Raw genomic sequence first — 27,347 nt, forward strand, 5'->3', positions numbered from 1 at the left:
TGTGTCGCAGGAGTTTATGGAATTTTAAAAAGGTTAATGGAAGGGTTTTCTATAATGCTTTACATTTTGTCATTGGGAAAAATCTATCATTTCCATTTAAAATGAAGTGTGAGCAGCAATGAATAACATTAGACATAATTGTTGGTAAACCTCTTCTTTGTAAATTAACGTGCCACTTGACAGAAATATAATTGGTGAGCCACAGAGAAGGTCTGTATTTAAACAGTAGGGTTAATGAACATCTTTTTTTCCCCTTTTTCTTTCCCTTCTTTTGGCCTTGAAAGTTGCACTTAGCTCAGGCTGTTTGAAATGATTTTCTTTGAAAGTGTTGTGACATTGTTTTAATTGAATGAAGCTGCAGAACTGGCGTGATAAATCAACACAGAATGAATTTTAATGCAAGGCAAACGATATTAACTTGGAAATTGGTTGCAGTAGACAAAGCAGCTGCTATGATTAGTTTTTTTTTTTCATTCTCTACTTACAACATTTTGAGAAGGATGACCTTGACAATTTCAGCTGTACCAGAGTCCTGATGGCATGCAACTTAACATCCTTGAGCTGTTTCTTGGGGCAATAGTGATTGTTTCATTTTTAAGGTTAGTAAAATTTTGTGTCACAGATTTAATGCTGTGATTGTAACTGTTTTACAAACATTTTTAATTTAGTAAATAATTGTGAAGGTTAAGTAGCTGTGGTAGAAGCCCTTTTCTATGTAATCTTGATGTGGTTCCAGCCAAGGAGGTTTAAGGCATGAAAAGGGTGAGGTACGCCAAACAGGGCTCTGTATGTGGTCACAGAGTGTAGGGCAACTGGCTTCACAAAGGGTATGGGTCGAAACCAGTTACATATTAGTTATTTGTACTAAAGTATCTCTGTTCATAATGCATTTTTCCAGACATTTTTGGGCCATATGTGAAGTATAGATGTGTATCTAGTATGTGACAATTTGGAACAAGATCTGTATAGAGTACTACTATTATTGAAGAGTAGCTGACAAGGTTACTTATTTAAAGAATAGCCAAGGTAACAAATACAGTACAGGCATTTTCACAGACTTCTTGAGAGCAGAGTTTCTTTATTCTCAATCCTTCACATTTACTTCACTCCTTGCCACATAATAAGCTTTAAGTAAATGTTTTGTTTAATTGAATTTGAAAATGAAAGGCTGTTCTCTATTTTACTGAAAAACAAAGTGGGTGAGTGATGGGGTATAAAGATTGTTATCTCCGTCCAGGTTGTTTGGAGGAGTGGGGAAGTGAAATTTGATGGAATCTGTGACTTACATATAAACTGGTTAAGTGATGATGTTGTAGAAAAGTAGGAAGAACTTATTGGAGATGAACATAAGACCAGGCATGTTGATAGATTTTTCTGTTATGTTTTTTTTTCCTTCAGATCCTCATTTCAACACATTGTTACACCATACTACCTTATGTCAGTTCTAGACCTCTTTAGATTAAAAAGCAACTGCTCAAAAAATGCCAGTAGACTTGTGTTTGTTAAGGACTGACAAGGTAATGCAGACCAGCTGAGCAATTCTAGTAAAATAGGATAGAATAGGAAAAAAAAAAAAAAAAACTGAACACATCAGAGACCCAGCAAGATTGTAAAGAATTACTAGTTCAGGGTCTTCAGGAGGTGAGACGATCAAGGATATAAGCCTGTTTTAGGGGATCTCTTTTTCTGCTGAGCATGTTTGCAGAATCTGGAGAGGGCAGATGAAAGGCTGAGCTCTGGGGGACAGCATTTGGAGTCTATAATTTGTCTATGTCAATTTCTGTTGCCATGCCCAGCCTAGTCTTTGCTTGGGGGTAGGGACACTGATGGATATGTACTTTAGGAGTAAGAATGAACCAGGAGGTTACAGGTCCTCACAGAGACAATATCTCAGCTCAAAATTGTCTATCTCAGTAAGTGAAATTGCATTGATCCTGGGTTGCTTGTAAAAGTAGGTGCAAGTGTATTGTCTGACACACACTAGAAAATAACTAAGCACACAAGGAGACAAGATGACATTAACAAAAATCTGAAGAAACAATCTGACAAACAATAGAAACAAATGCACGGAGACTCTAGATTTTAGAATTTCAGACCCAGACTTTGTAAGATCTGTAAGTTTTCAGTGTGGAAGGAGACAGAAGAAAAGGAAGAGAAATGGAAGCTATAAGAGAAAAACTAAGCCAGAAAATTACTTACCTACTATTAACTCAACAGGTGGGTTTAACAGAAGATTGGAAGCATTTGAAGAGAGAATTAGTAAACTGGAAGATAGCTCAGAAGAAAATTTTCAGCATGGAGATGCAGAGGGATGGAAAAAAGTAGAAGGGAGTGTGAAAAGTGAAAGGAATATAGTGAGAAAATTTAATATATGTAGTTGTGGTATTAGAAGAAGAGGAGACATGGAATGGGACAGAAGCAGAGTTTGGGAGAAGTGTGTTTCAGAACTATAAAACCATAGAAGGAAAGAAAGTCACAGATTTGTGAAACTGTGGCTTTCTTTCTATTTATCATACTTACTGATAAACATGATAAAGGAAACCACACCTTGGCATATCATAATAAAACTACTGAAAAGTAATGATGAGGAAATCTTAAAGCAGCTAGAAGAGAGAAAAGATCACGTTCAAAGGAGCAATGGGAAGACTCAGTTCACTTCTGTTAGTAACAGTGGAATGAATCCAGGAGACAGTGTATAAACCTTTAAGGTGCCCTTCAAAAATAAGACATTTTCAGATAAGGAAAAACGGAGAGAGTTCATTACTAGAAGACGTTCACTAAAGGAAATGCTGAAGGTTGTTTTCCAGGCAGAAGAATGATGACTTTGAAAAGTTGAAGATGCATAAAGGAATAAAGAGCAACAAAAATGGTAAAATATGTTGATAAACCTAAATGCATATTTGTACAAAGTGAAAATAATGGCCTGTTGAGTTTAAAATATATAGAATTTGAAAAACACAGGCATATAAACTGGATTGAGGATAAATATTACACTTTCTGAGGTCCTTGTATTTATATGGGAAAAGGGTAAAAGTACAAGTGCATATTAATGTTTGATAAGTCAAGGAAGCATGTTGTAAATACTAGGGTGAACAAGCATATAACTTCCAAACTGATAGAAGAAAAGAACCAAGAAAATACATTCATATGCAACCCTCCCTCTGCCCACATCCAGGAAAAAGAGGCAAGAAAGAAAAGAAAAAGAAAAGAAGTAGAGTACATAGAAAACACTTAGTAAAAAGATTTAGTAAACCATGTAGTATAAGTGGGCTGTGCCTATTAAAGTTCAATGAAGAAGCAACTCATTTAGATGATTTTTACAGGAGTCCTGTTTAAAGATAACAAAAGTTTGAAAGTAATAGATAGGATCAAGAAAAGACACATAAGAAAAATTAACAGAAAATTCTGTATTAGTATCAGTGTAAGCTTAATGGCAAAAAGGCATCTCTAGAGATGAAGAAGGCCACTTCATAATGACAGGAAGATACACACTTAACCCTTAAACAACATAGGGGTGAGGGGCACTGACCCCCTTTGCAGTAAAAAATTCCACATATAACTTTTAACTACCGCCAAACTTAACTACTGATAGCCTGCTGTCGACTGGAAGCCTTACTGATAACATAAACAGTTGATCAACACATTTTGTATGTTACATATATTAACACTGTATTCTTACAATAAAATAAGCCATAGAGAAGAAAATGTTTTTAAGAAATCATAAGGAAAAAAAACTATATTTATTATTCATTAAGCAGAAGTAGATCACCGTAAAGGTCTTCATCCTGGTGGTCTTTACATTGAGTAGGCTGAGGAAGAGGAGGAAGATTTGGGTTTGGTCTTACTGTCTCAAGGGTGGCAGAGGCAGAAGAAGTGGTGGAGGTGGGAGGGGTGTCATGCGTGATGTAATATTTATGGAAAAAAAATCTGTGTGTAAGTAGACCCACATAGTTCAGACCTCTTGTTTAAGGGTTGGTTGTAATAGCCTTTACACATATACAGCAAAATTAGAAGTAAAAGGCGAAACAGATAAAATTTATTTTTTTATTTATTTTTGTTTTGTTTTGTTTTGTTTTTTTGAGACGGAGTCTCGCTCTGTCGCCCAGGCTGGAGTGCAGTGGCGCGATCTCGGCTCACTGCAAGCTCCGCCTCCTGGGTTTACGCCATTCTCCTGCCTCGGCCTCCTGAGTAGCTGGGACTACAGGCGCCCGCCACCGCGCCCGGCTAATTTTTTGTATTTTTAGTAGAGACGGGGTTTCACCGTGGTCTCGATCTCCTGACCTTGTGATCCGCCCGCCTCGGCCTCCCAAAGTGCTGGGATTACAGGCGTGAGCCACCGCGCCCGGCCTGAAACAGATAAAATTTAATCACACCAGACTTTGCATTCTTTTTAAGCACCTGTGGAATATTTACAAAAATTGACCATGTACTATGCTGAAAAGCAAGTTTGAACAAATATTAAGGATGGCTATTACATGTAGTATGTTTGCTGATTACACTGTAGAAAGCTAGAAATCAAAAAATATAACTAGGAAATTATTATATGTTGAAATGAGAATAATATATTTAAATATTTAGTAGATGCCAGATTACCTTGACTTTGAATGAAAATGAAACTGCTCCCTATCTGAATTTGTGGGATACAACTAAAACCAGCTTAGAGAGGTATATGTAAAGCTTTAGATGTTTATGTTAGAAAAGAAGGAATACAATAAGCAAAATATTCATTTCAAAAATTTGGAAAAAGAACAGCAGATTAAACGAAGGAAGCAGAAGGAAGGAAATAGTTAATGAAGAGTAGAAATCAATTAAAGATAAACACAGAATGAAATAATTCAGTATTTCAGCTAGCTATCTCTTTATTATAATGAATTTCTCCAGAAACTTACACCACTTGTTGAGCTCCTGAGTCTGTCGTTCAGTCAGCTGTAAGGTCAGCCAGGTGGTTGTGCTTCTGGGAGTTGCCTGGTTGCAGACATTGATGATGACTGGATCACTGACTTTCATTCCCCAACAAGTTTTAGTCCAAGCTTATTTACATGGGGGAAGGGGGCTCTAAGAGAGTAGAACCATGTAAGACTGACACTGAGGCATATCATTCTTACCACTACATTGTGTTGGCTAAAGCAAGTCACAATGCTAGGCTAGATTCAGGAGGTAGGAGGAGGTGCAGATTCCCTTTGCAGATGGCATGGACACAATGAGGGGCAGAGAATTGTGGCCATTTTTGAAATCAGTCTACCTCCGTCAACAAAAGCAGGTTCTTTTAAAACACTTTTGAAGACTGATCAAGAAAAAAGGAAAATAGAGGTAACCAGTCAAGAATAAAAAAATGGGACATCATTTCCGATCTTATAGGTATTAAAAATAATTAAATTAGACATCTACTTTAAATCAACAAATTTGAAAATTTAGACAAAATGGACACAACTTAAAAATTGACATACGAAGGAGCAGAAAATCTGAATCCATAATTTAAAACCTATAGAAAAATATCTAGGCTCAAGTAGCTTCACCAGTGAATTTTATTCATTATTTAAGGAAGAAATAACAGCCATATACAAGCTTATCTGGAGAGTAGAAAAAGAAGGAATACATTCCAACATGTTTTGTGACCAGAATAACTTTGATACCAAAACCTGAGACACGAGAAAGAGAAATTACAGGCCAGTTCTATTTATGAATGGACATTTCTTTAAAAAAAAATCACCAAAATGCCAGGAAACAATTTGCTCGAGTTTGCTTTACATTGGTTTAACATTTGACAATTAGTTGAAATCCACTGCTATAACAGAATTAAGGAGAAATATTGTTGTTTTAATAGATAGTGAAAAATGATAAATTTAGATATCCACTTGTAGTTGAAAACTCTTAGCAAACTAAGAAATAGAAGGGAGTTTTAATGTGATAAAGTGTATCTTCAAAAAGTTTAAGATTACTTTAAACTTTATGGTGAACTGTTGAAACCTTTAGTCTTGAAATTTGGAACAAGTCAAGGATGATACACTTTTATTTGGCTTTGAACTCAGGGTGTGCTGACCAGTACTGTAAGGATAGCAAGAAAAAGAAATAAAAATATATGATAGGAAAGGAAAAGAAATAGAGAACTGTCATTATTTGTGATGTAATTGTTTAGCATCCAAAAGAATCTACAAAAAATTCGTGAGAGTCAGTAATGAAGAAATGCTGGTTATAAGGTTGATAGAAAACAAAAACCAATTATATGTTCATATACCAGAAACAGAAAATGAAAACTTAAAATTATGACATACAATAGCAGAAAAAGCCCTGTGAATTTCTAGGAATGAATCTAACAACAACAAAAGTAAAAACAAGTAAAGGCACAATAAAAAAAACTCTACATTTTGGAGACTGGACATGGTGTCTCCAGCCTGTAATCCTAGCTCTTTGGAAGGCTTAGGCACTGGGGTGGGGTTGGGGTGAGGATGGCTTGAGTCCAGGGGTTTGAGATCAGCCTGGGCAACATAGCGAGACCCGAAGTCTACAAAAAAGTTAAAAAATAAAAAATTAAAAAGCCAGGCATGGTGAGGCTGAGGTGGGAGGATTGCTTGAGGCCAAGAATTCAAGGCTACAGTGAGCTATGATTGTGCCACTTGCACTTCAGCCTAAACAAAAATAAACTTGACGTTACTGAGAGAGATGAGAGATAACCTAACCAAATGGAAAAATTGTACAGTGTTTATGGTTTTGAAGAGTCTATATTATAATATGATCTCAGTGAAAATTCTTGCAAGTATTGTTTTAGAAATTGACCAACTTGTTCTAAAATATGTGGAAATGTAAAGGGCCAGGAATAGCTAAGACACTCTTGAGGAACAGCAAGAAGGAAGAACTTGGTGTACCATATAATTTACCATAATTAATACCGTGTGATATTAAAGCAAAGATAAATAAGTGGAATAAACTAGAGAGCTCCAAAACAGACCTAAGTACTGTCAGCTCTTTGTATCCTCAGGTTCCACATCCGTGGATTCAACTAACCTAGGATCAAAATATTTAGGGGGAATATTTCAACTGGTTGCATTTGTACTGAAATATACAATTTTTTTCCCTAAGCAATGCAGCATAACAGTGATTTACATAGTATTTACATTGTATTAGGTATTTTGAGTAATCCGAAGATGATATAAATTATATTGGAGGTTGTGCATAGGTTATGTGCAAATGTGACACCGTTTTATATAAGGGAGTTGAGCATCTGTGGATTTTGATATTTGTGTGGGGACCTGTAACCAATCCCCCCCACCCCAGATACTAAGGGATGATTGTGTAGATCAACATTTATGACAGTAATGACACTGTGGAGCAATTGGAAACGGGTAGTCTTTTCAATAACATTTGTATTCAGTAACATTCGGATATTTAATAACATTTGGATATTCATGTGAGAGAAAAAAAGAAAATTATCTCATGCACAGACATCAATTCCTGGTACACTGTAGATGTAAATTCGAAAGACTTAACAGTAAAGCTTCTAGAAGATAACACCAGAGGGTATCTTGGTGACCTTAGGGTGGGGAGAGGCTTCTTTTAAACAGGACACAAAACGCTAACCATGAAGATAAGGTTGAAAATTTGAACTACGTTAAAATTAAAAACTTTCAGTCATCATAAGACACCATTGAAGAGGGAGAAGACAAGCCACAGATGGGAAAAATACCTGCCAGCTGTGTAACCCCAAAGTAGAAATCAGTAAGGAAAAGATAACACAATAGAAAAACACAGGAAACTTCAAATGTCCTTCAAAAAAATGCTTATCCAAATGGCCAACAAATATGAAAAAATGCGTAGCTTCATGAGTAGTCAGAGGAATGCTAATTGAAACATTTAATACATACACTAGAATGGGTAACGCATAAAAACACTGATAATAAATATTGGAAAGGAAGTGGATCAAAAGAAATTTTTATACTATATGGAGGGATAAAATTATATACAACCATTTTAGAAAATAATTTAACACTACATACTAAAAGTTTTTTTTTTTTTAAATCATCTTTGTCCTGTAGTCTTTTTTTCCTCCAGGTTCAGTCTCTTGTCCTGCTTCTTTATCTTGTCCTGTGTCTCTCATGATAGAGCCCTTCATGAACCTTTGGTGAACGTTGTTTAAGTGTGAAACAATGAAAATTTGAATTAGGAGCTTGTGTTCAGGAACAGAGCTGTCCACTGCCTACCTTAATTTGGGGTGACCACCTAAAGTTCCAGTCTTTGAGATGGAAGCCATATAATGGAACACAGAATTCTTTTCATGGGTTATTTCAATTTTTCTAGAGAAAAAACTAGCCTATTACCTACAAGTCAGAAGCCTGGCTTTTGGTGTTCTGTGGGCAGTGATGGTCGCTTGTTCTATATATTAGTTCCACCTTTTCATTCTTGTTTTCTGCAAAACTCAAGTCTCTGAGCGTCAAGTCTCTCTGGAGTTCTGTAGGCCAAAATTTGCTACTGATCACACCTCCTTCTAGAAATGACATTCCAAGCTTAATTAAGAGTAAGAGCCTGAGGTTTTAAGAAAAGGATTTGCATTAGACTTGGTAGGCTCTTGTCAACTATATGGCACACTTTTTAATGGACCTTGTGTATGTATGGTGTAGCTATACACACACATATCTGTACATGCCATCACTGTAGCTCTATCAGATAGTATTGTCCCCATTCTGTAATTGAGGCTTATTTGATGTGATTTTCAGATTCCCTTTTTTTTTTTTTTTGGAGACAGAGTCCCTCTTTGTCACCTAGGCTGGAGTGCAGTGGCATGATTTCAGCTCACGGCAACCTCCACCTCCTGGGTTCAAGCGATTCTCATGCCTCGGCCACCCAAGTAGCTAGAATTACAGGCATGCACCACCAAGCCCGGCTAATTTTTGTATTTTTAGTGGAGATGGGGTTTCACCATGTTGGCCAGGCTGGTCTTGAATGCCTGACCTAAAGTGATCCACCCGCCTCAGCCTCCCAAAGTGTTGGGATTACAGGCCTGAACCGCTGCGCCAGGTCAGTTTTCAGATTCCTAATTACTATTTTCGTATTTGAACTTGGATACCAGCTGGAATCTGTGTGCTTTCAGAGTTTAAGCACATTACTGTCGTATACTACTTGAGTTTATTTAAATTGGAGATGTGGGGAGGTTAAGTTGATGAGTTTCTAAATTGGAAGTCCTTTGTTAAAGTGGATCATGGTGGGGGTTTAGGTTGGGTAAAGAGGTAAAATTACTATATACTGAAGCACTGGGCAAAGATAAGGGACTTTCTTTGAATATAAAGAGCTATTAGCAGATTTCAGAATCTAGGATCTTGAAGAGCTAAATTAAGTGCTTATAGATCAGTCTGTGAGTCTCAACATAGGGTGAAAGAAGATGTATGAAAATCCCCTCGGAGACTTTCTTCTAATGATATAGGCATACTACCTACCACCTTTCATCTGAGAATCACGTTTCTAAGGTGTGGCAATGCAAATAAGAGCCAGTGGAGTACAGAAGATACCAGAAGTACCCAGCTTCTAAAGCCCTGATGGCAGTGGGTTTTCTAGCATGTTACTTTTATGTAATGGTATACTGACAGTTGGATAAATGCCAGAAAAAATAGGAGACCATATACATAAGAATCAGTACCTATTTGATTGAATAAATAAATGAAAACCACCAGTGGAATTTTGTGGAACTGATAGCAAACTCTTATATTTTGGTCTTTTATGCAGATGACATGCAAATGAGGAAAATTTACTTTTCACGATTTAACTCGTTTTTCCTATTGGCCTTAAAAAAATAACTTGTATATATGAATACTAGGAATTTCTGTTGAGGGATGGTAATTTTTTATTGTACAATTTTTTATTTATACAGTTATTGATATCACTGTCCTGTTTAGTGATATTCAGAGTTTAGGTTTCTTACCAGTTAAAGGTAGAAAGGAATATGTACTCTTAAGACACATTTAGCATAGCCAACCTATAATTTTCGGTAACATATTTCTGAACAGTTGCTTTGGAGAAAGTATAATTTTTCTTAGGTAAATCGAAGAGGACTTTCCCCCAAGGATTTTGGTAGAAAGGGCAGTCCCTAACAATTTCTTCAACACTGTCATTGCAAAGAGAAGTTGGACATTTTGTGGAAGGGACTTGCATTCTTGGCTGGCATCTAATATTTTGTCAAACTCTTTAATACTGTCTGTTTTAGGTAATATGTTGATGGACAGTTGTACCTGTTCTAGCTGTATACTGTTCCCAGTTCATAGTTTGTGTTAATACTTGTGAAAATGTAATGCTAAACGATGAGCTATTGTAATTAAATCTGAGACTTAGCAAGAAATTCATAAGGGCTATAGATTTTATTTCAACTTAGTATTAAAAAGACATTTAACTTGAGTAAGTAAATGTAGATATACTTTATATTTTAAGAGCTGCAAGTTCTAGCAAGTGAATAATATATTGTGACCCTTATTTTTTTGTTTTTCAGTTTAATTTTGTTGGGAGAATCCTTGGACCTAGAGGACTTACAGCCAAACAACTTGAAGCAGAAACCGGATGTAAAATCATGGTCCGAGGCAAAGGCTCAATGAGGGATAAAAAAAAGGTAAGTCCTTGAAAATGGCTTGAGTCTTTATGTGAGTAACTTACTATACTTTTACATCTCAATAATAAAATTTCCAGATGTTTTTGTGCTTAAAACACTATATTCCAGGCCGGGCACGGCAGCTCATGCCTGTAATCCCAGCACTTTGGGAGGCCGGGGCAGGCGGATCATCTGAGGTCAGGAGTTTGAGACCAGCCTAGCGAACATGGTGAAACCCTGTCTTTACTAAAAAAAATACAAAAGTTAGCTAGGTGTGGTGGCGGGTGCCTGTAATCTCAGCTACTCAGGAGGCTGAGGCAGGAGAATCGCTTGAACCTGGGAGGCAGAGGTTGCAGATTGTGCCACTGCACTCCAGCCTGGGCGACAGGAGTAAAACTCCGTCTCAAAAACGAACAAACAAACCCACTATGTTCCATGTCAGGAACTTTTAAAACTTTTCAAAGGTGGTGTCATGATTTTCCCTTGTTTTTCTTTTTTGTTTGTTTGTTATTTTTGAGATGGAGTCTCGCTCTGTCGCCCAGGCTGGAGTGCAGTGGTGCAGTCTTGGCTCACTGCAGCCTCCGCCTTCTGGGTTCAAGTGATTCTCCTGCTTCAGCCTCCTGAGTAGCTGGGATTACAGGTGCTCGCCACCATGCCCAGCTAATTTTTGTATTTTTAGTAGAGATGGAGTTTCACCATGTTGGTCAGTCTGGTCTTGAACTCATGACCTTGTGATCCACCCACCTCAGCCTCCCAAAGACCTGGGATTATAGGCATGAAACACCACGCCTGGCAATTTTCTCTTGTTCATTATCATTTTTTTACTTAGCAAATTAAAATATCAGTTCATCATGTTACTTTCCTTTGTTATTTACTTTTGGGAAGCTGCCATTTTGGAAATTATTCAGACTGTAATGTGTGTAAAAGTATATAACTAAAAGTTTGAAAAATCTGAAATATTTCTTTTGATGAGATTTAAGTAAGAATGGTCAGATAACTTTGGATGTATGTCACATCACTGGGAGAGTTAGAAGACAGAACTCTATTGAAAGGAAGGCGGTCACTAGCCATGTGAGATACATTGTGGGTTTCATCCACATTTTGTGTTGATTTTACATTTTAAAGTATTTTGTTTCTGTTTCTGTGGGTTTTTTTCTCCTGCCATTTCTTCTTTTGCTGGTTTAACTAGTAAAGACCCAACTATCTAAATATTATTTTTAGGAAGATTTTATTAACCTAGTTTGTTTTATCCAGCAATACTGCGAGGTAGGATAGTTTTGAATTTCTATTCTTGTAAAAATTGGCGGATTTAAAAAACTAGATTTTGATGGCCAAAGATTAAAAGTATTTTAGGAAGGTTTGGTCTATCTGTCTTTCTGTCTGTCTGTCTCTCTCTCTTTTTCTTTCTTCCTTCCTTTCTTCCTTTCTTTCCATTGACTTGAAGGGGCTATCTAGGAATGGTGCGTGGTTAACTGTGTTAGACCATGTCCACTGAATCGCTTTGTGGAATTTACGGAATGAACGCCAGACCCACAGGGTATCTGATAAACTTGTTTTCTGAGCCCTCCGCCTCATGTCTTTTAAGCCCTCACATAAGCTGACTGGGTCTCATTCATTTTTGCTCCTCATCAGTGATTTAGTAGCCAAGAAATTTGGGCAAAAAGTTCTCATAATATTGATTATTTAAAAATCTTATAATGTATTCTTTGTCAGCTGTGTTTAAAGATATTTTCATGGGAGTCTGTGAGTTCTTGAGCATTTTTAGATGTATTAAATTTTTTTATTAGAATCTTAAAAAAATTGTGCGTATTTCGAATCAGTTGAGTGATAACCTTTTCAGATGAATGTTGCCATAAAGTTTTGGTTCTCATGTTTGGACTTAGGATTATGTGGGCATTAAGTAATACTATTTAATTGCCTATGGACAGTGAATGAAGTCTTGACAACTCACAGATATATAAATCTGTACAAAAAGGTTAGTATATATTCATCAGTTAAGCTGTTCTGTCAGCCAGTTAACGAAACCCCTTTCCCCCTCTTCTGAGTTTCTGTGAATTCTGTAGTAATGGCCCTCCACTCACCTTGCTCACTCTTTCAAACCCTCCCAGACAGTGAGCATTAGAGCTTGTAATTGTGTGATTATACTGTTGCATTCTTATAAGTGTTTATAATAAAAGTAAAGTCAGAATGGAATGCTTGACCATTTGGTAAAGAACATGAAAAGAGATGGAAACAAAAAGAAGTATTGATGTAAGTAATAAAGATAGCTCATTGAGTTGTATTTCAGGAGTTCAAGAGAAAAAGCCGTTTGCTTTAAACTTTTCTACAGAGTTTTCCATATATATATAGACGTATGTGCATATATATATGTGTATATATAATGTGTGTATAGATATATGTATATCTACACACACTAAGAAAGCTAGAAAATCTTAATTTACTGATTGCCTGTTTTACTTTTAACAAAAAAGGTTATGATGGGAATGTTGTGTGCTGGTCTGAATCCTTCCCTACACTGGTAAACTCAGTGAGAGCCTACCATGGCTATTTTATGGAGTATCAATTTCCTTGGTGTTTGGTGAGTACCTGACACAGAGTGCAGGCCTTGAAAAAATATCTGTGAAAGGAGTGACTAGTTCAGGTAATAAATGAAAGGCTTAGGTGCACCTTCCCTCATGTTCCCTGAAAAGGTTTGGTAAATAAAGGAAATTGTAAATGCTGTGTACTTCTAATGCTTTGGGGAAGATAGTACTATATTATTCTAAGCTGCTGGTTTTAAGCAAATAAGTTAATATGCCACTTTAATTTTCATTTTCTTGGATTGTTATTTCAGCATTATTGATGGGCTCAACAGCATTGGTTTAGTGCATAAATACCCAGTGGAATGGTACTGGTTAAGATCACAGAACCAGGGCTTGAAAACTATTACGAACTTCTTGTCTGTATTGGCTAAGTTTTTTATTCCTATTTTGTAAATGAAGAGACCAAAGCTTCGGGGAAGTTGAGTAATTTGCCAAAGGTCACACACCAAAATGTGGCAGTCAAATTTGAAACTAGGCTGGGTGCAGTGGCTCACACCTGTAATCTCAGCACTTTGGGAGGCTGAGGCAGGAGGATCCCAGGAGTTGAAGACCAACCTGGGCAACATAGTGAGACCCCCATCTCTACAATAAAACTTAAAAAAAAATTAGCCAGGTGTGGTGATGTGCACCTGTAGTCCCAGCTGCTAGGTAGGCTGAGGTGGGAGGATGCTTGAGCCCAGGAGCTGAGGAACAGTGAGCTATGATTGTGTGCCGGTGCACTCCAGCTTGGGCTACAGAACGAGACTCTGTCTTGGGAGAAAAAAAACAAAAAAACTGAAGTCTAAGTTCTATGCTGTTGTACATTATTTTCTAATTATAAACCATTTCTAAGAGTGATAACTTCAGACATATTAGAACAACTTGAATATTGAGTATTATAAACTTTGACTACCATTTCATACACACCACTCAGTACACTTCTGACACCAGATGCTGTGTGACACCAGAAGCTCCCCACAAACCAAACAAATCTCCAGGAAACACCATCTGGATGTCCTCTAATTCAATTCAAAACTGGGAATGATGTCACATACCACAGGTTGAGGGCTCAGTCCCATAAGACTGTCTCCACTTCAGATGCCATTTGCAAGCCCCAGTGATGACCTGTGCTTTTGACCGACCAGCTATAAATGTGTTTTTTTGCAAGTCCCTCCTCAGGTTCAATTAATTTGCTAGAACTCAGGGAAACACTTCACTTACTTATTATAAAGGATATTACAAAGGATACCGATGAACAGCAGATGGAAAAGATGAATAGGGCAAGACATGTGGAAAGGGGCTCAGAACTTCCATCCCTTCTCCAGTGTGCCACCCTCTATGTTCCTCCATGTGTTCAGCTATTTGGAATCTCTCCAAACCCTGTCCTTCTGTTTTTTTTTTATGGAGGTTGCATTATGTAGGCATGACTGATGTTCATCATTGGCCATTGGTGTTCAACTCAACATTCAGCCTTTCTCCATTCCTTAGAGGTTGGGGAATGAGGCTGAAAGTCTCAGCCCTCTATTTTATTTGGTTGGGGTTTCTCTGGCAATCAGCCTTGATCTTGAGACTATCCAGGACCCCCACCCATTTGTTACCTCATTATACAAAAAGACACAAACACGTTCCAGACCACCACAATAAGGGAATATTGCAATAAAGCTAGTCGCACATTTTTTTAGTTTCCTAGTGCATGTACAAGTTATGTTTCTACCATACTGTAGTCTATTAAGTGTGTAACAGCATTTTGTCTTAAAAATATACATGTACCTTAGTTTAAAAATAGTTTATTGCTAAAAAATGCTAATGATCATCTGAGCCTTCAGGGAGTTTTACTCTTTTGCTGGTGGAAGACCTTGCCTGGATGTTGATGGCCGCTGACTGATCAGGGTGGTGGTTGCCAATGGTTGGGGTGAGTGTGATGATGGCTTAAAATAAGAACAATGAAGTTTGCCTCATAGATTTACTCTTCCTTTCCCAAAAGATGTCTGTGTAGCATGCAGTGCTCTTTGATAGCATTTTACCCACAGAACTTCTGCTGTTGCTTTATCAACTAAGTTTATGTAATATTCTAAATTTTTTTATTGTCTTCAACAGTGTTCACAGTATCTTCACCACAAATACATTTCATCTCAAGAAATCACTTCCTCTGCTCATCCATAAGAAGCAGCTCCTGATCAAGTTTGATCATGCCATTGCAGCAATTCAGTCACATCTTCAGGCTCCACTTCCAATTCTAGTTCTCTTGCTCTTTCCACCACATCTGCAGTTTCTTCCCCCATCATACTCCTGAACCCCTCAGAGTCTTTCTTGAGGGTTGTAGTCAACTTTTTCCAGACTCCTGCTAATGTTGATATTTTGGCCTCTCTCCATGAATCATGAATGTTCTCAGTGGCATTAAGAATGGTAATTCCTTTCCAGAAGATTTTCAATATGCTTTGCCCAGATTTATCAGAGGAATCACTATCTGTGGCAGCTGTAGGCCTATGAAAGACAGTTCTTAAATAATAAGGCTTGAAAGTCTAAATTACCCCTTGATCCATGGGCTACAGAATGAATGCTGTGTTAGCAGGCATGAAACAACATCTATCTCCTTGTATGTCTCTACCGGAGATTTTGGGTTACCAGGCGCATTGACAATGAGCAGTGATATTTGGAAAGAAATCTCTCTTTCTGAGCAATATGTCTCAACAGTAGGCTTAAAATATTCAGTAAACCTTTCTCTGCTGACATCCTGGCTTTGTTGTTCCAGTTATGGAGCACAGGCAGGGTACCTCAGCTTCCCCCCCCTCCCCCCCCCAAAGACAGAGTCTCGCTGTACCACCCAGACTGGTGTGCAGTGGTGCAATCTCAGGTCACTGCAACCTCCGCCTTCTGGATTCAAGCGATTGTGCCTCAGCCTGCTGAGTAGGTGGAGTTACAAGCATGCACCACCACACCCAGCTAATTTTTTTGTATTTTTAGTAGAGATGAGGTTTCGCTGTGTTGGCCAGGCTAGTCTCGAACTCCTGGCCTCAAGTGATCTGCCCACCTCGGCCTTCCAAAATGCTGAGATTACAGGTGTGAGCCACTGCACCTGTCCCATTTAGCATAATTTTTAAGTGCCGTAGTATTTTTGGAATGGTAAATCAGCATTGGCTTCAACATAAAGTCACCAGTTGCATTAGCCCCTAACAAGAGAATCAGCCTGTCTTTGGAAGGTTTGAAGCCAGGCATTGACTTCTCTCTAGCTATGAAAGTTTTAGATGTCATTTTCTTCCAGTAGTAGTCCAGACACACACACTACTTATCACTTAAGTTCACTGTCTTATATGGGCATGGTTGGTGTACCCCAGAACAATTATAGTAATAATTTCAGAGATTACTGTCTACGGGTCACCATGGCAGACATAATAATAATAGTAATGTAAGAGTTTGAAATATTGTGAGAATTACCAAAATGCTGCTTGGAGACACGAATTGAGCACATGCTGTTGGAAAAATGGTGCCACAAGATTTGTTTGATGCAGGGTTGCCATAAGACCTCAATCTGTAAAACTGCAGTGTATGTGAAATACAATAAAAGGAGGTATGCCTGTATTATTTGGGAGATTCAAGGGTTTTAGGAGATTTGTGCCAGGAAACAAAGACCAATTATATTTATTTTATCATAAATCACAGTATCATACTATAATTCCTTTGATGTTTCAGGAATTCTCCCTAGAGGTTTTAATCCCATGTTCTTAATGGAAATCTATATACTTGAGCAGATTACAAATGCTAGAGGAGTAATTTTAGATGAGACTGGGTGCATTCAGGGTGGTATGGCAGACTAGAGGAGTAATTTTAGGAAAAGAAAGTAATTTTGGTGTTTCGCTTGAGTTGCAGAGGCCGTATCCAGGGCTGTGAAAGAAATGTATTCATGCTAGGAGGCGTGGTCCGCCTTTAGAAACAGGTGGGAGTCAGCTGGTTCTAATGTAGCAAATGAGAATATGTAAGCCATTAAAACAGAACAGTGTTTTGCACATCATTAGGTACTTGGCAAATTGTTGTGGAGTGACAAGTAGTACCTTGAAGTTCACCCTTCGGGAATACATATGCATTGTCATTGTAGGTGATGCCATTTATGGATTTGTCTTATCAGTCTGCAATTTGTCAGCTCTTCTGAGATCTCGCTTCTCATAAACAAGAGGAGACTAAGTAGCAATGCTTGTGGGTTCCTCCTTCTCACCTCCTTTTTCTCTCCTCCCTTCTCTCCCAATGTGTTGATTGGTGAAATGTGTGCAGTTTATCAAAAGCCATGTCAGGCCAGATGTTGCATCATCTGGAAATGTGCAAAGACTCAGCAATTCCAGTTCAAATTCTTTGCTCAAAATGAAGGGATGTGCACTCTTCTTCTAGCCATTCTAGGGCTGCTGATGCAGTGGTCAGAGCAGGGGTGTCCGATCTTCTGGCTTCTCTGGACCACATTGGAAGATGACAAATTGTCATGGGCCACACATGAAATACACTAACAGTAGCTGATGAGCTGAAAAAAAACAAAGAAACAAAAAACAAAACAAAAAAACCATAATGTTTTAAGAAAGTTTACGAATTTGTGTGGGGCCACACTCAAAGCCTTCCTGGGCTGCATGCGGCCCATGGACCGGGGGTTGGACAAGGTTGGGCTGGATGGTATCAGCCACTTTTACTATCTGTGCCACATCATGTTCAGACCATGGGACAACCTTGGAAAAGAGTCACACTCTTCCAACAGAAATGGAGCCTTAAAGACGTGAAGTATGCCACCTGGTTCCTCATTTCTACCTAAAGAGTACACAAAATAGAAACTTCTGTCTCTCACTGGATACTCAAATTCAGTTGTGTAAATCATTCTTATCAGAATGTGGGCTTTGAAATCAATTGGTAGTAGTTTTTAACTTAATACTTGTTTCCCAAATATATTTGGCCGTAGTCTCTCCTTTTTTAAAGATGTCTCTAGAACTTCCTGAAGAACTACAGTGTTTTGTGGAACATGACTTAGGAAATGTTACTAGAGTCATATTGCAGAGTTGCAGACATAGGTGGAATTTTTGAATTTTGTTTTACAGAACTTATTTAGGTAGAGCAATTAATAACTTTTTTCACATGATACTTTTCATATACATTACAAATTGTTAAGTATCTCTTAATAGCAGAGATTTCTTAGCCCTATTTGTTGTGCTTAAAATATATTTTAGTTGGTCAATGTGTTATATTTTTAGAAAAGTGAGAAAGTAGGCTGGGCACGGTGGCTCGTACCTGTAATCCCAGCACTTGGAGAGGCTGAGACAGGTGGATCACCTGAGGTCGGGAGTTCGAGACCAACATGTGGAAACCCTGTCTCTACTAAAAATACAAAATTAGCCAGGCATGCCTGTAATCTCACCTACTCTGGAGGCCGAGGCAGGAGAATCGCTTGAACCCAGGGGGCGGAGGTTGGGGTGAGCTGAGATTACGCCATTGCACTCCAGCCTAGGCAAGGAGAGCGAAACTCCATCTCAAAAAAAAAAAAAAAAAAAAAAAAAAAGAAAGAAAAGAAAAGTGAGGAAGTCCCAGAGGGTCTCAAGAAAAATAAAGGCTCCTGACATTCCATTAGTTTAGACATATTACCCTTGTTTATAGTTTGGTATGTCTTGTAGATTGTTCTTCATGCAGTTATACATATGTACACATGTGGTGTATTAAGTGGATCATATTATATTTGCTGCTTTATAATCAGCATTTTTTCCTGCAACTCTATATCCTGTCCTATGTCAGTTCACCAAATAGTAGAGCTTTATGCCTAAGACTTTGTGCTAGGTGATAGGAACGTGCACTTAAAGGACATTTCAAGGCAGCCTTCATAGTGATATGCAAAAATAAATTTCCTTGAATTTTTGGGTGGGGGAACTTGCAAGTTTTTTTTATGAAATATGTTACTGCTGTGTCAACACTTTGAAAGAGATAAATTAATTCAGTCTTGTGATTGATACACCAGAGTGGCTTTGGCAGTTGGTAGCATAACATCAAGTACAAGTAGGAAAGTAGGGTTCCAAACAGCCTGTTTTATCGATCTTGTTGAATACTTAGCTCTCTGACAAGCTGTAGCATGGGTATGGTTTTTTGTTTTTTGTTTTAACTTTTCATTATGCATAATTTTAAGCAATGGAAAGACAAGTAGAGTAGTGAACCCTCATTTACCCATCACCCACGGTCAGCGGTCAGCATTGCCTCTCTCTTTTGAAGAGGGAACTCTCTCGTTCCCCATTGCCTCTCTCCACCTTTTGCCTCACAGATTATTTTGGAAGCAAATTCAGACGTATAATTTCAACTGTAAATGTTTTATTAGCTATCTCTGAAATAGAAGAACTCTAATGATAATGTGTTTGTGTTTTAATCTCTAGAAAATTCTTTATCATCAAATATGTAGTCAGTGTTAATAGCTTCCCTGGTGTCTCATAAATATGCTTTTAAAATGATTTGTTTTAATGAGCATACAAATGAGGGTCATCTACATTGTAATTGATAGATCTCTTAAGCCACTTTCCAGACGGCCATTTCTCCCTCTTGGCGTCACTGGGTGATTTGTCTTGAATTCCTGTGGATTTTGCTGGTGGCATTTTCATGGTGGTGTTTAACATTTATCTCTGTTCGCCATATTTCTTGTAAATTGGTAGTGACAAAGGTTTAATTAGATTCAGCTCTCCCACCTTCTCTTCCTCATTTCTATTCTTTTTTGAAGGAATATTTCATAACTAGTGTTGTGATAGTAGTACATAAAGTCTCATTTCCTCTCTGTGATTTTAGCAATCATTGTTGATTGTTTTCTAGGTTCTTTTTTTTTCTCAGTGGGAGTTGCAGAATAGCTATATTCTATTTCTTCATTCATATTAGCTAGATACAGTTTTTATCAGAAAGGTAGAATAAATGTTTAATTATTTGCTAGTTTTTAAATAGTGAATTGGTTCCGAGAAATCCTACAGACTGAAAGAATGAGTGTTTTTCTTCCCCCACTTTGGGTATCACTGTGAATGCATTTAAACAGTTGTATATGTTTCGTTCATTGAAGTTGTTATTTTTCACTGGTGCTCAAGTTGTTTGGCCATTGGAGGGACTTCTTCGCATTGACTTCTAAATCTTTTCAATATAAACCTAGTAAATGTGAATAGTAACTTTGCTTTCTAGTGTAGTGTGATACGATACCCTGCACTCTTGTAAGAATTCCTCCTCAGACTTGGCATCAGCCAATTTTTCAGGGAAGCTTTGTTAACAAAAAACACTGAAGACAAAACAAAAACAGAGAGAAATAGTGCAGAGATTATAATCTGGGCTCTAGTGATGCTCATTATTGTAGGCTTTTCACAGCTGTGAAATACACACGAATATTTTCACAAATTCATTCTCATTAAATTTAGGACTATAATGTTATTTAATCTTCTATCTGTATCTTCTTTCTTACTGAAAATTCTGGTTCCTAATGACACAAAATAATGGTTCATTTGCTTTATTTCAAAAAGGAATCTACTACCAATTATATAGTTGGTGACAACAATTTTACACTGAGCTCTTACTATTTTGAGGGTATATCCACTAGATACAAGTTACCATCTTTTAAAGCACTTGGAATAATTTTTATATGTAACAGTTATGCTAGTATACAGATCCATGGTTAGGTTCGTTTGTTGCACTTGATTTTCTAGTTGTGGAAATTGCATAAAATATTTTCCTGTTTTCTACTTTAAAATATTTACATGGCTCCAAAGCAAAATATACAAAGCAGAGAATTTTTATAAAGTATGACTTTTATCTCTGGCCCATTTGTTTACCTAGTCCTCTCTTTCTGTTTGGGTAGATTTTTTGTTTTTAGTTTTTGGTTTATCCTTCCATTTTTCTTTCTTTCTTTCTTTTTTTTTTTTTAAACATAAGCAGTTATGTAACAGTTTTTTCTGTATGTATGTGTGTGTGTAATTTCTCCTTTCATAGATTATTATACTCTCAGCACTTTTTCATACCTTTATTATTTGTTTCACTTAACAGTATATTGTGATCATTTAATGGGAGTATATAAAGAACAGCCTTTATTCCTTTTTTTGCCGTTACAAATAGGAATAGTGCTGTGTTGACAAGTGTTTCTTGAAGTTGCTAGTTTATATTTGGGATAGAATTGTAGAAGTAGGATTGTGGTGTGTGATTTTGTTAGTTAGTGCTAAATTCCACTGTCTTGGGGTGGTGGTTTGCATTACCATCAGCAGTGTATGAGAGTAGCAGTTTCCCCACAGCTTCACAAAACTTTGCTCTGTTTTGCAATAGATTGAGCATCTGTTAAAGGCACTTTCAAAGAAGTTATGCTGTGTGTGTGTGTGTGTGTGTGTGTGTGTAAAAGTCATTACTGTTATGAACACTGTTACCATCTTCAGTTTCCCAACTATTGTTTGTAGTGTTTTTTTAAATTTTCTGACTGAAGCAGTTTATAAATAATGGTTAGGCTTACTTGAAATGGTACCATTACAGCATGTCTTAAGGCACATTGTAATTGTAATAACTTCTGATTGGGCTTAATAAACTACTTACTATTTAAATGTTTTTAAGTGGAAATATGCTTTGATTTTCCATAAGCTTACAAGCTTTTCTCAGCTAGGGTTCCTCATCTGAACCACAGAACGTAGGAGTTATTTCATTTTATTAAGGATGATTCATCAAGAGAGCCATTACTGTTATTGTTACACAGGAGATAAGTTAACCACATATAATTTATGTCTTGGGCTGGGCATTGAAATTTGATTCTCATGTGGAATTCTTAGTTGAGAAAGGTGTCCCCTGTGAGAAATGGTTTTTTCTTGCATTTTGTATTACTGCCTCACCATCAAACCATATATATATCCCCCTCTTCCTTCAGTCTCCCTTATTGGTACCATTTGATGAGATGAATTAGGGCGTAGAAACTGTTACAGATTCTTTGTTAAAGGGTTAATCTTACAAATTGCCTCTTTACCAACTTTCATGAATCCAATTGAATAGTAGAATTAGCTATGAAAACAGATGAGTTGCTTTAGAGAAGTGGCAGTGAAATGTGTACTCTTATATAACGTGGTCTAGAGGGAACCTTATTAAGTCACGAAGTCTAAACCATCTTTGTGATACTTAATTCTGTGATATTTCAGTAAGTAGTACTACAAATGACTGTTAGTCAGTTTTCATTACTTTCTGCCATAGTTAATTTAATACAATCTGAGGCAGCAGTTATTTTTTTGAATGCCTATGATTTTTTGCCCTCAAGGAACTTTCACCCCTGGGAGACTAATAATATTGACAGTGAACTAATACAACGGAGATGATATATACGTCATGCCACAGGAAGTCAAGAAGTAATGTGTTCTTTGAAAGTTGAAGGTTTTTTAAGGAAGCTAGAGAAGATTGACTGAAGTAGGAGTTTACCAGTCAAATAAGTAAAATGGTATTCTAGACATCAGAAATAGAATCAACCAGGGTATGTTGCTATGTGGATGCTCGGTGTGGATGCTCGATATGGGGCACAGTGGAGTGTTGGTATTGGAGATAAAGCTGAGGTCTGAGGATAAAGGACCTTGAACCTTATATCCAAATTGATTTCATTTTGAAAGCCATGCACTGACACTCTTTTCTTTTAAAGATGAGAAGTTATATGACATATTAATTGTTTTGGAAAGGTAACTTGACAGTAGTGGAAGAGATGGACAGAAGTGAGCAGAAGACAAATGATCAAGTCTCAGACAACTCTGCCTTAGAAAGTTCTTTCTTGTGTTAGGATAAAATCTTTGAAACTTCAATCCTCTGATCTTAATCTACTTTGAATTCAAAACAAATATAATAAACTTAAGAGACTTTGACATGTTTAATTACAGTGCTTGTCTTACAGGTGTTCTGCCCTAGCTAAAAGTTTATTGCCTAGTAGCCTTAGTTCTCTTTTTTGTTAAGATGTCATGTGATATATGGTGTTGAATTCAACTTCAAAAGTGGTAGATTGGTTTGTTTTTAAAGAGAAAAGAAGACCTGCCATTCTTTCAGTGCTTTTCAAACTGTCTATGGTAAGAGACCCACTAAAAAAATTCAATCCATTATATCTTTTGGTGAAATATAATAAAATGAGTTATCAGAGAAGTCAAATTTCAAAAAGACATATATTTAACCTCATTTAAAACTTTCTTTTATCAAGAGACATAAAATTATCCTGTCAGAATCCTCAAAGAGTTTCTGAACAGGCTTGATTTCTGTACTTGTCGGCTGCACTTCTGGCGGCACTGGTTTAAATGCCAGCTGTGACGTGGTGTGTTTGTTTCAGGATTGTAAACTAGCTCCCTGGTGCCCCTCCTCCTCTACTTTTGTTCTCCTCACCCCTTCATTTTTTTATTTTTATTTTTTTGCTCTGTGTTTATAAAATAAAATTCATTTTAGATTATTGACTAGATTGTTTTTAAATTTGATTTCTGGTTACATGTTCATTAAGGACTCAAATGACTTAGCTTTGTTTTAAGATAGAAGAGTACAAAACAGTGCAATAAAAATTAAATGTTTATTTCTGATTGGATAATATCTCAATACATTTATAGAGTGGAGTCACTGCTTTTTGCTCATTGTTAAGAAAGATTGGGAAGACTTGAAATAAAAAATTTAATTTATTTGAAAATACATTTATTAAAATTTGTGAGACACCTTTTGAGAGGTAAAAAGATGGACCCAATGAGAGTAAACCTTTGTTTTTTTTAGTAAAGTAATACTTTAACCTGTAAAACTTCATCTAATTCCTCAGCCATAGATATAACTCCAGGATGAGTTAATTGTCCATGTCTAATGAAATGAGACGTGAGTTGCAGTGAAAAGGGAGAGTCCATTTTATCACTAGATGCTCTTAATGAGCCTTTTAAAATTAAGTCTTGATTGGATTGCAGTCAATTTAGTTAAGGAATATTTGAGCATCTTGTAGTTGTGTCTTATGTAACAAATTTTCTTTTTAGAGGATTCAGCTCTCTGTTGACAGAATGAGTAGTGGAATGTTGTTGATTTGTATTTATGCTGCAGCAATTGATTTTTTCAAAACGCTTTGACAAACCTTAGTTGGAAATGCTTTTCCAGTCATATTAACAAATTATTAGGCAGTTTCATAAGCCTAGGGAGCCATCCTATTCTATCCCACTAGTTTTAGTTTTCTGTTTATTTCTTCAGTTATGAGAGACCACTATTAAATTATTTTGTTCTTTAGATTTTAAAACATATAATTGTTAACTCTTGATTTTAAAGACATATAATTTTTAATTTGGTGTTTTTAAATCACAGGTTGTTATAGGACACAGTTTGTGGGGTTGTGTTTAATGTTTAACAATTAAATTGTGAATCTCAGACTATTGAAATTACTCTTCATTTTGTGAATTGTTATATGTTTAATTATTTTAAAAAACAGTAATAGAAATTGTAGCAGATAGTGAAGAATGTTTTTTTAAAGGTCTGCTTTTTAACTTAAGATTTTTGGTGAATTAAAATAACTATAAGGTAGTCTAAATGTAGAGGACTAGTCACTTCAAATAGAAAAAAATTTTCTTAAGAAATCTAATATGAAGAAAATTTTGAGTGATTTTATCTTTGTAACTAATAAGATTGATGTTTGAATAATAATTTGTGTTATCTAAGTGAGATTATTGAATAATAAGAAAACGAGTAAACGGATGTCTATATGGATGCTTCAGAATGTGTAATATGATCAAGTGTTACAATAGCACATTGTTTAGAACGTTTTAAGATTTAAGCCAAGTAAGTACTTTAAAAGGAGTCAAAAGAAGTGAAAGCAAATACCAAAGCTCATCTTTTATAACATAAAAATGAATTTTTCTTAATTATGAAAGCCTTTCATGTTTAATGTAGAAAAAAATCAGACAATTCTGGTATTTTAAAAATGTAATCTTCCCCATTTAGCATTGTTACTTGTGTGTTAATACATATTTCGACACCCTGTGTATTTGTGACCCGATATATTTTATGTATATTACTTACTAAAAACTTATCTACAATACCTTTTTTTTTTTTTGAGATGGAGTTTTGCTCTTGTCGCTCAGGCTGGAGTGCAATGGTGCGATCTCGGCCCACTGCAACCTTCGCCTCCTGGGTTCAAGCGAGTCTCCTGCCTCAGCCTCCTGAGTAGCTGGGATTACAGGCGCCTCTTACTACTCCCAGCTAATTTTTTGCATTTGTAATAGAGATGGGGTTTTAATGTTGGTCAGGCTGTTCTTGAACTCCTGACCTCAGGTGATCCACCTGCCTCAGCCTCCCAAAGTGCCGGGATTACAGGCGTGAGCCACAGCGCCCGGCCTACAATACTTTTTAATGGTTATAAGTAGCATTTAATTGTACATATGTGTATTGAGGTATATTGTTTATTGAAGTTTTAAAATAATTGTTTTTACTATGAAAATGCTGTGAAGAATATCTGTACATTATCATTAAGATAAATGTGACTGGGCGCCATCACCATGGCTCATGCTTGTAATTCCAGTATTGTAGGTGGGATTCCACCACTGAGGTGGGAGGATCACTTGAGCTTAGGAGTTCGAGACCACCCTGCACCCTTCTCTAACTTAAAAGTACGACCAAAAAAAGGTAAATGTGTAGAATTGATTGGTTGAAAATGCATTCCAAAATTGCCTTTCAACTTCACTGTTTGAAATCGTAAGCTCCCTCAGAAAATGAAAATGCTTATGTAATGAATCTTTAAAAAATCACTTTTTTTTAGAGGAACAGGAATATAGACAAAAATATAACAGAAACATACCTCTGGTTAACAAAGTTAAAGCTTATCTATTAGGATATATTAATGTTCACTTTTTTATTGCCTGACGTTGCTGCCAACTCTAAACCCACACTTTGTATTTCCTTTTAATCTGCATTTTGAAAAAATAATTATACATACGTACAGAGTAATTACAAGGCTAGCAAAGTGAATTCATGTATACCCTCAACCTAGATTTGCCATATACCTTGGACCTCCATACTGCAGGCCCCGCATCCTCCAATTCAGCCAAGCACAGATCAAAAATATTCCGAGGAGGGGAATAATAAAAAATAATACAACAATAGAAAATAATACAAATAAAAAACATGGTACAACGATTTACATAGTCTTTACGTTGTATTCAGTGTTATAAGTAATTAGTGATTATTTAAAGTGTATGGAGGGTGCGCCTGAGTTCTGTGCAAATACTGCACCTTCCTATATCAGTGACTTGAGCACTGGTAGGGAGGCGGTCCTGGAACCAATCCCGCAGGGATACTAAGGGACAACTGTATTAATGTTTTGTTCATTTGTGTGTACACACAGTGTTGATTTTGTATTTGGAAGTTCACCAACTTGCTGAAACTTATCTGTAACCCTCAAATCATTACTGGTGACACTTTCACGGTCATTCATGGACACGCACACAGTGGCAATAAAAATCTGAGTCATCCAAATGCTCTTGTGTGATGTTGAGATAGAGCAAGATGACACATTACCACCTTTTTACTTGAGTTCATATACTATAAAAAAAAAAGTTCTTTTTATGGTCTGCTTAGTGTCACCTTTTTTTTGGGGGGGGGAGCGTTTTTCGACTTTTTATTATGATTTTGCTGTTTAAAATGTCCCTCAAACATAGTGCTGAGGTGCCGTCTAGGATTTAGGATTCCTAACAGCAAGAAGACTGTGTGTGTTGTGCCTTATGGAGAAAATACTTGTGTTAGAGAAGCTTAGCTCAGGCATGAATTAGTGCTGTTGGCTGTTGAATGTTAAAGAATCAACAGTTATGTATTAAATAACGTGTCTTTTTTATTATTTATTCTTATTGAGACAGAGTCACACTCTGTCGTCCAGGCTGAAGTACAGTGGTGTGATCTTGGCTCACGTTAACCTCTGCCTCCTGGGTTCAAACCATTCTCCTGCCTCAGCCTCCCAAGTATCTGGGATTATAGGAGCGAGTCAAAACACCTGGCTAATTTTTCTGTTTTTAGTAAAGACAAGGTTTCACTATGTTGGCCACGCTGGTCTCAAACTCCTGACCTCAAGTGATCTGCCTGCCTCGCCCTCCCAAAGTGCTGGGATTACAGTTGTGAGCCACTGCGCCTGGCCTAAATAAGGTGTCTTTGAACAGAAACCCATATAAAACGAAATTATGCATTGATTGTTGATGAAAATGTAACCAAAGGCTTGTGGCAACCAACCCTGTGTTTCCCTGAGGAGCAGTATT

The 27,347-nt window shown here is 36.9% G+C and overlaps 1 protein-coding gene across 6 annotated transcripts in view; it reads left to right on the forward strand.

The window, feature by feature from the left end:
• The window catches only part of QKI (QKI, KH domain containing RNA binding), a 163,016-nt gene that overhangs the window by 52,832 nt on the left and 82,837 nt on the right, over window positions 1–27,347 (forward strand). For all 6 annotated transcript variants that reach the window (XM_050789301.1, XM_050789302.1, XM_050789303.1 and 3 more), the window contains exon 3: window positions 10,469–10,585. In XM_050789301.1, coding sequence (XP_050645258.1) covers window positions 10,469–10,585 — 117 coding nt within the window. The remainder of the gene's footprint in view (window positions 1–10,468; window positions 10,586–27,347) is intronic.

This window comes from Macaca thibetana, chromosome 4 (assembly GCF_024542745.1).
Source record: "Macaca thibetana thibetana isolate TM-01 chromosome 4, ASM2454274v1, whole genome shotgun sequence".
Taxonomy (NCBI): domain Eukaryota; kingdom Metazoa; phylum Chordata; class Mammalia; order Primates; family Cercopithecidae; genus Macaca; species Macaca thibetana.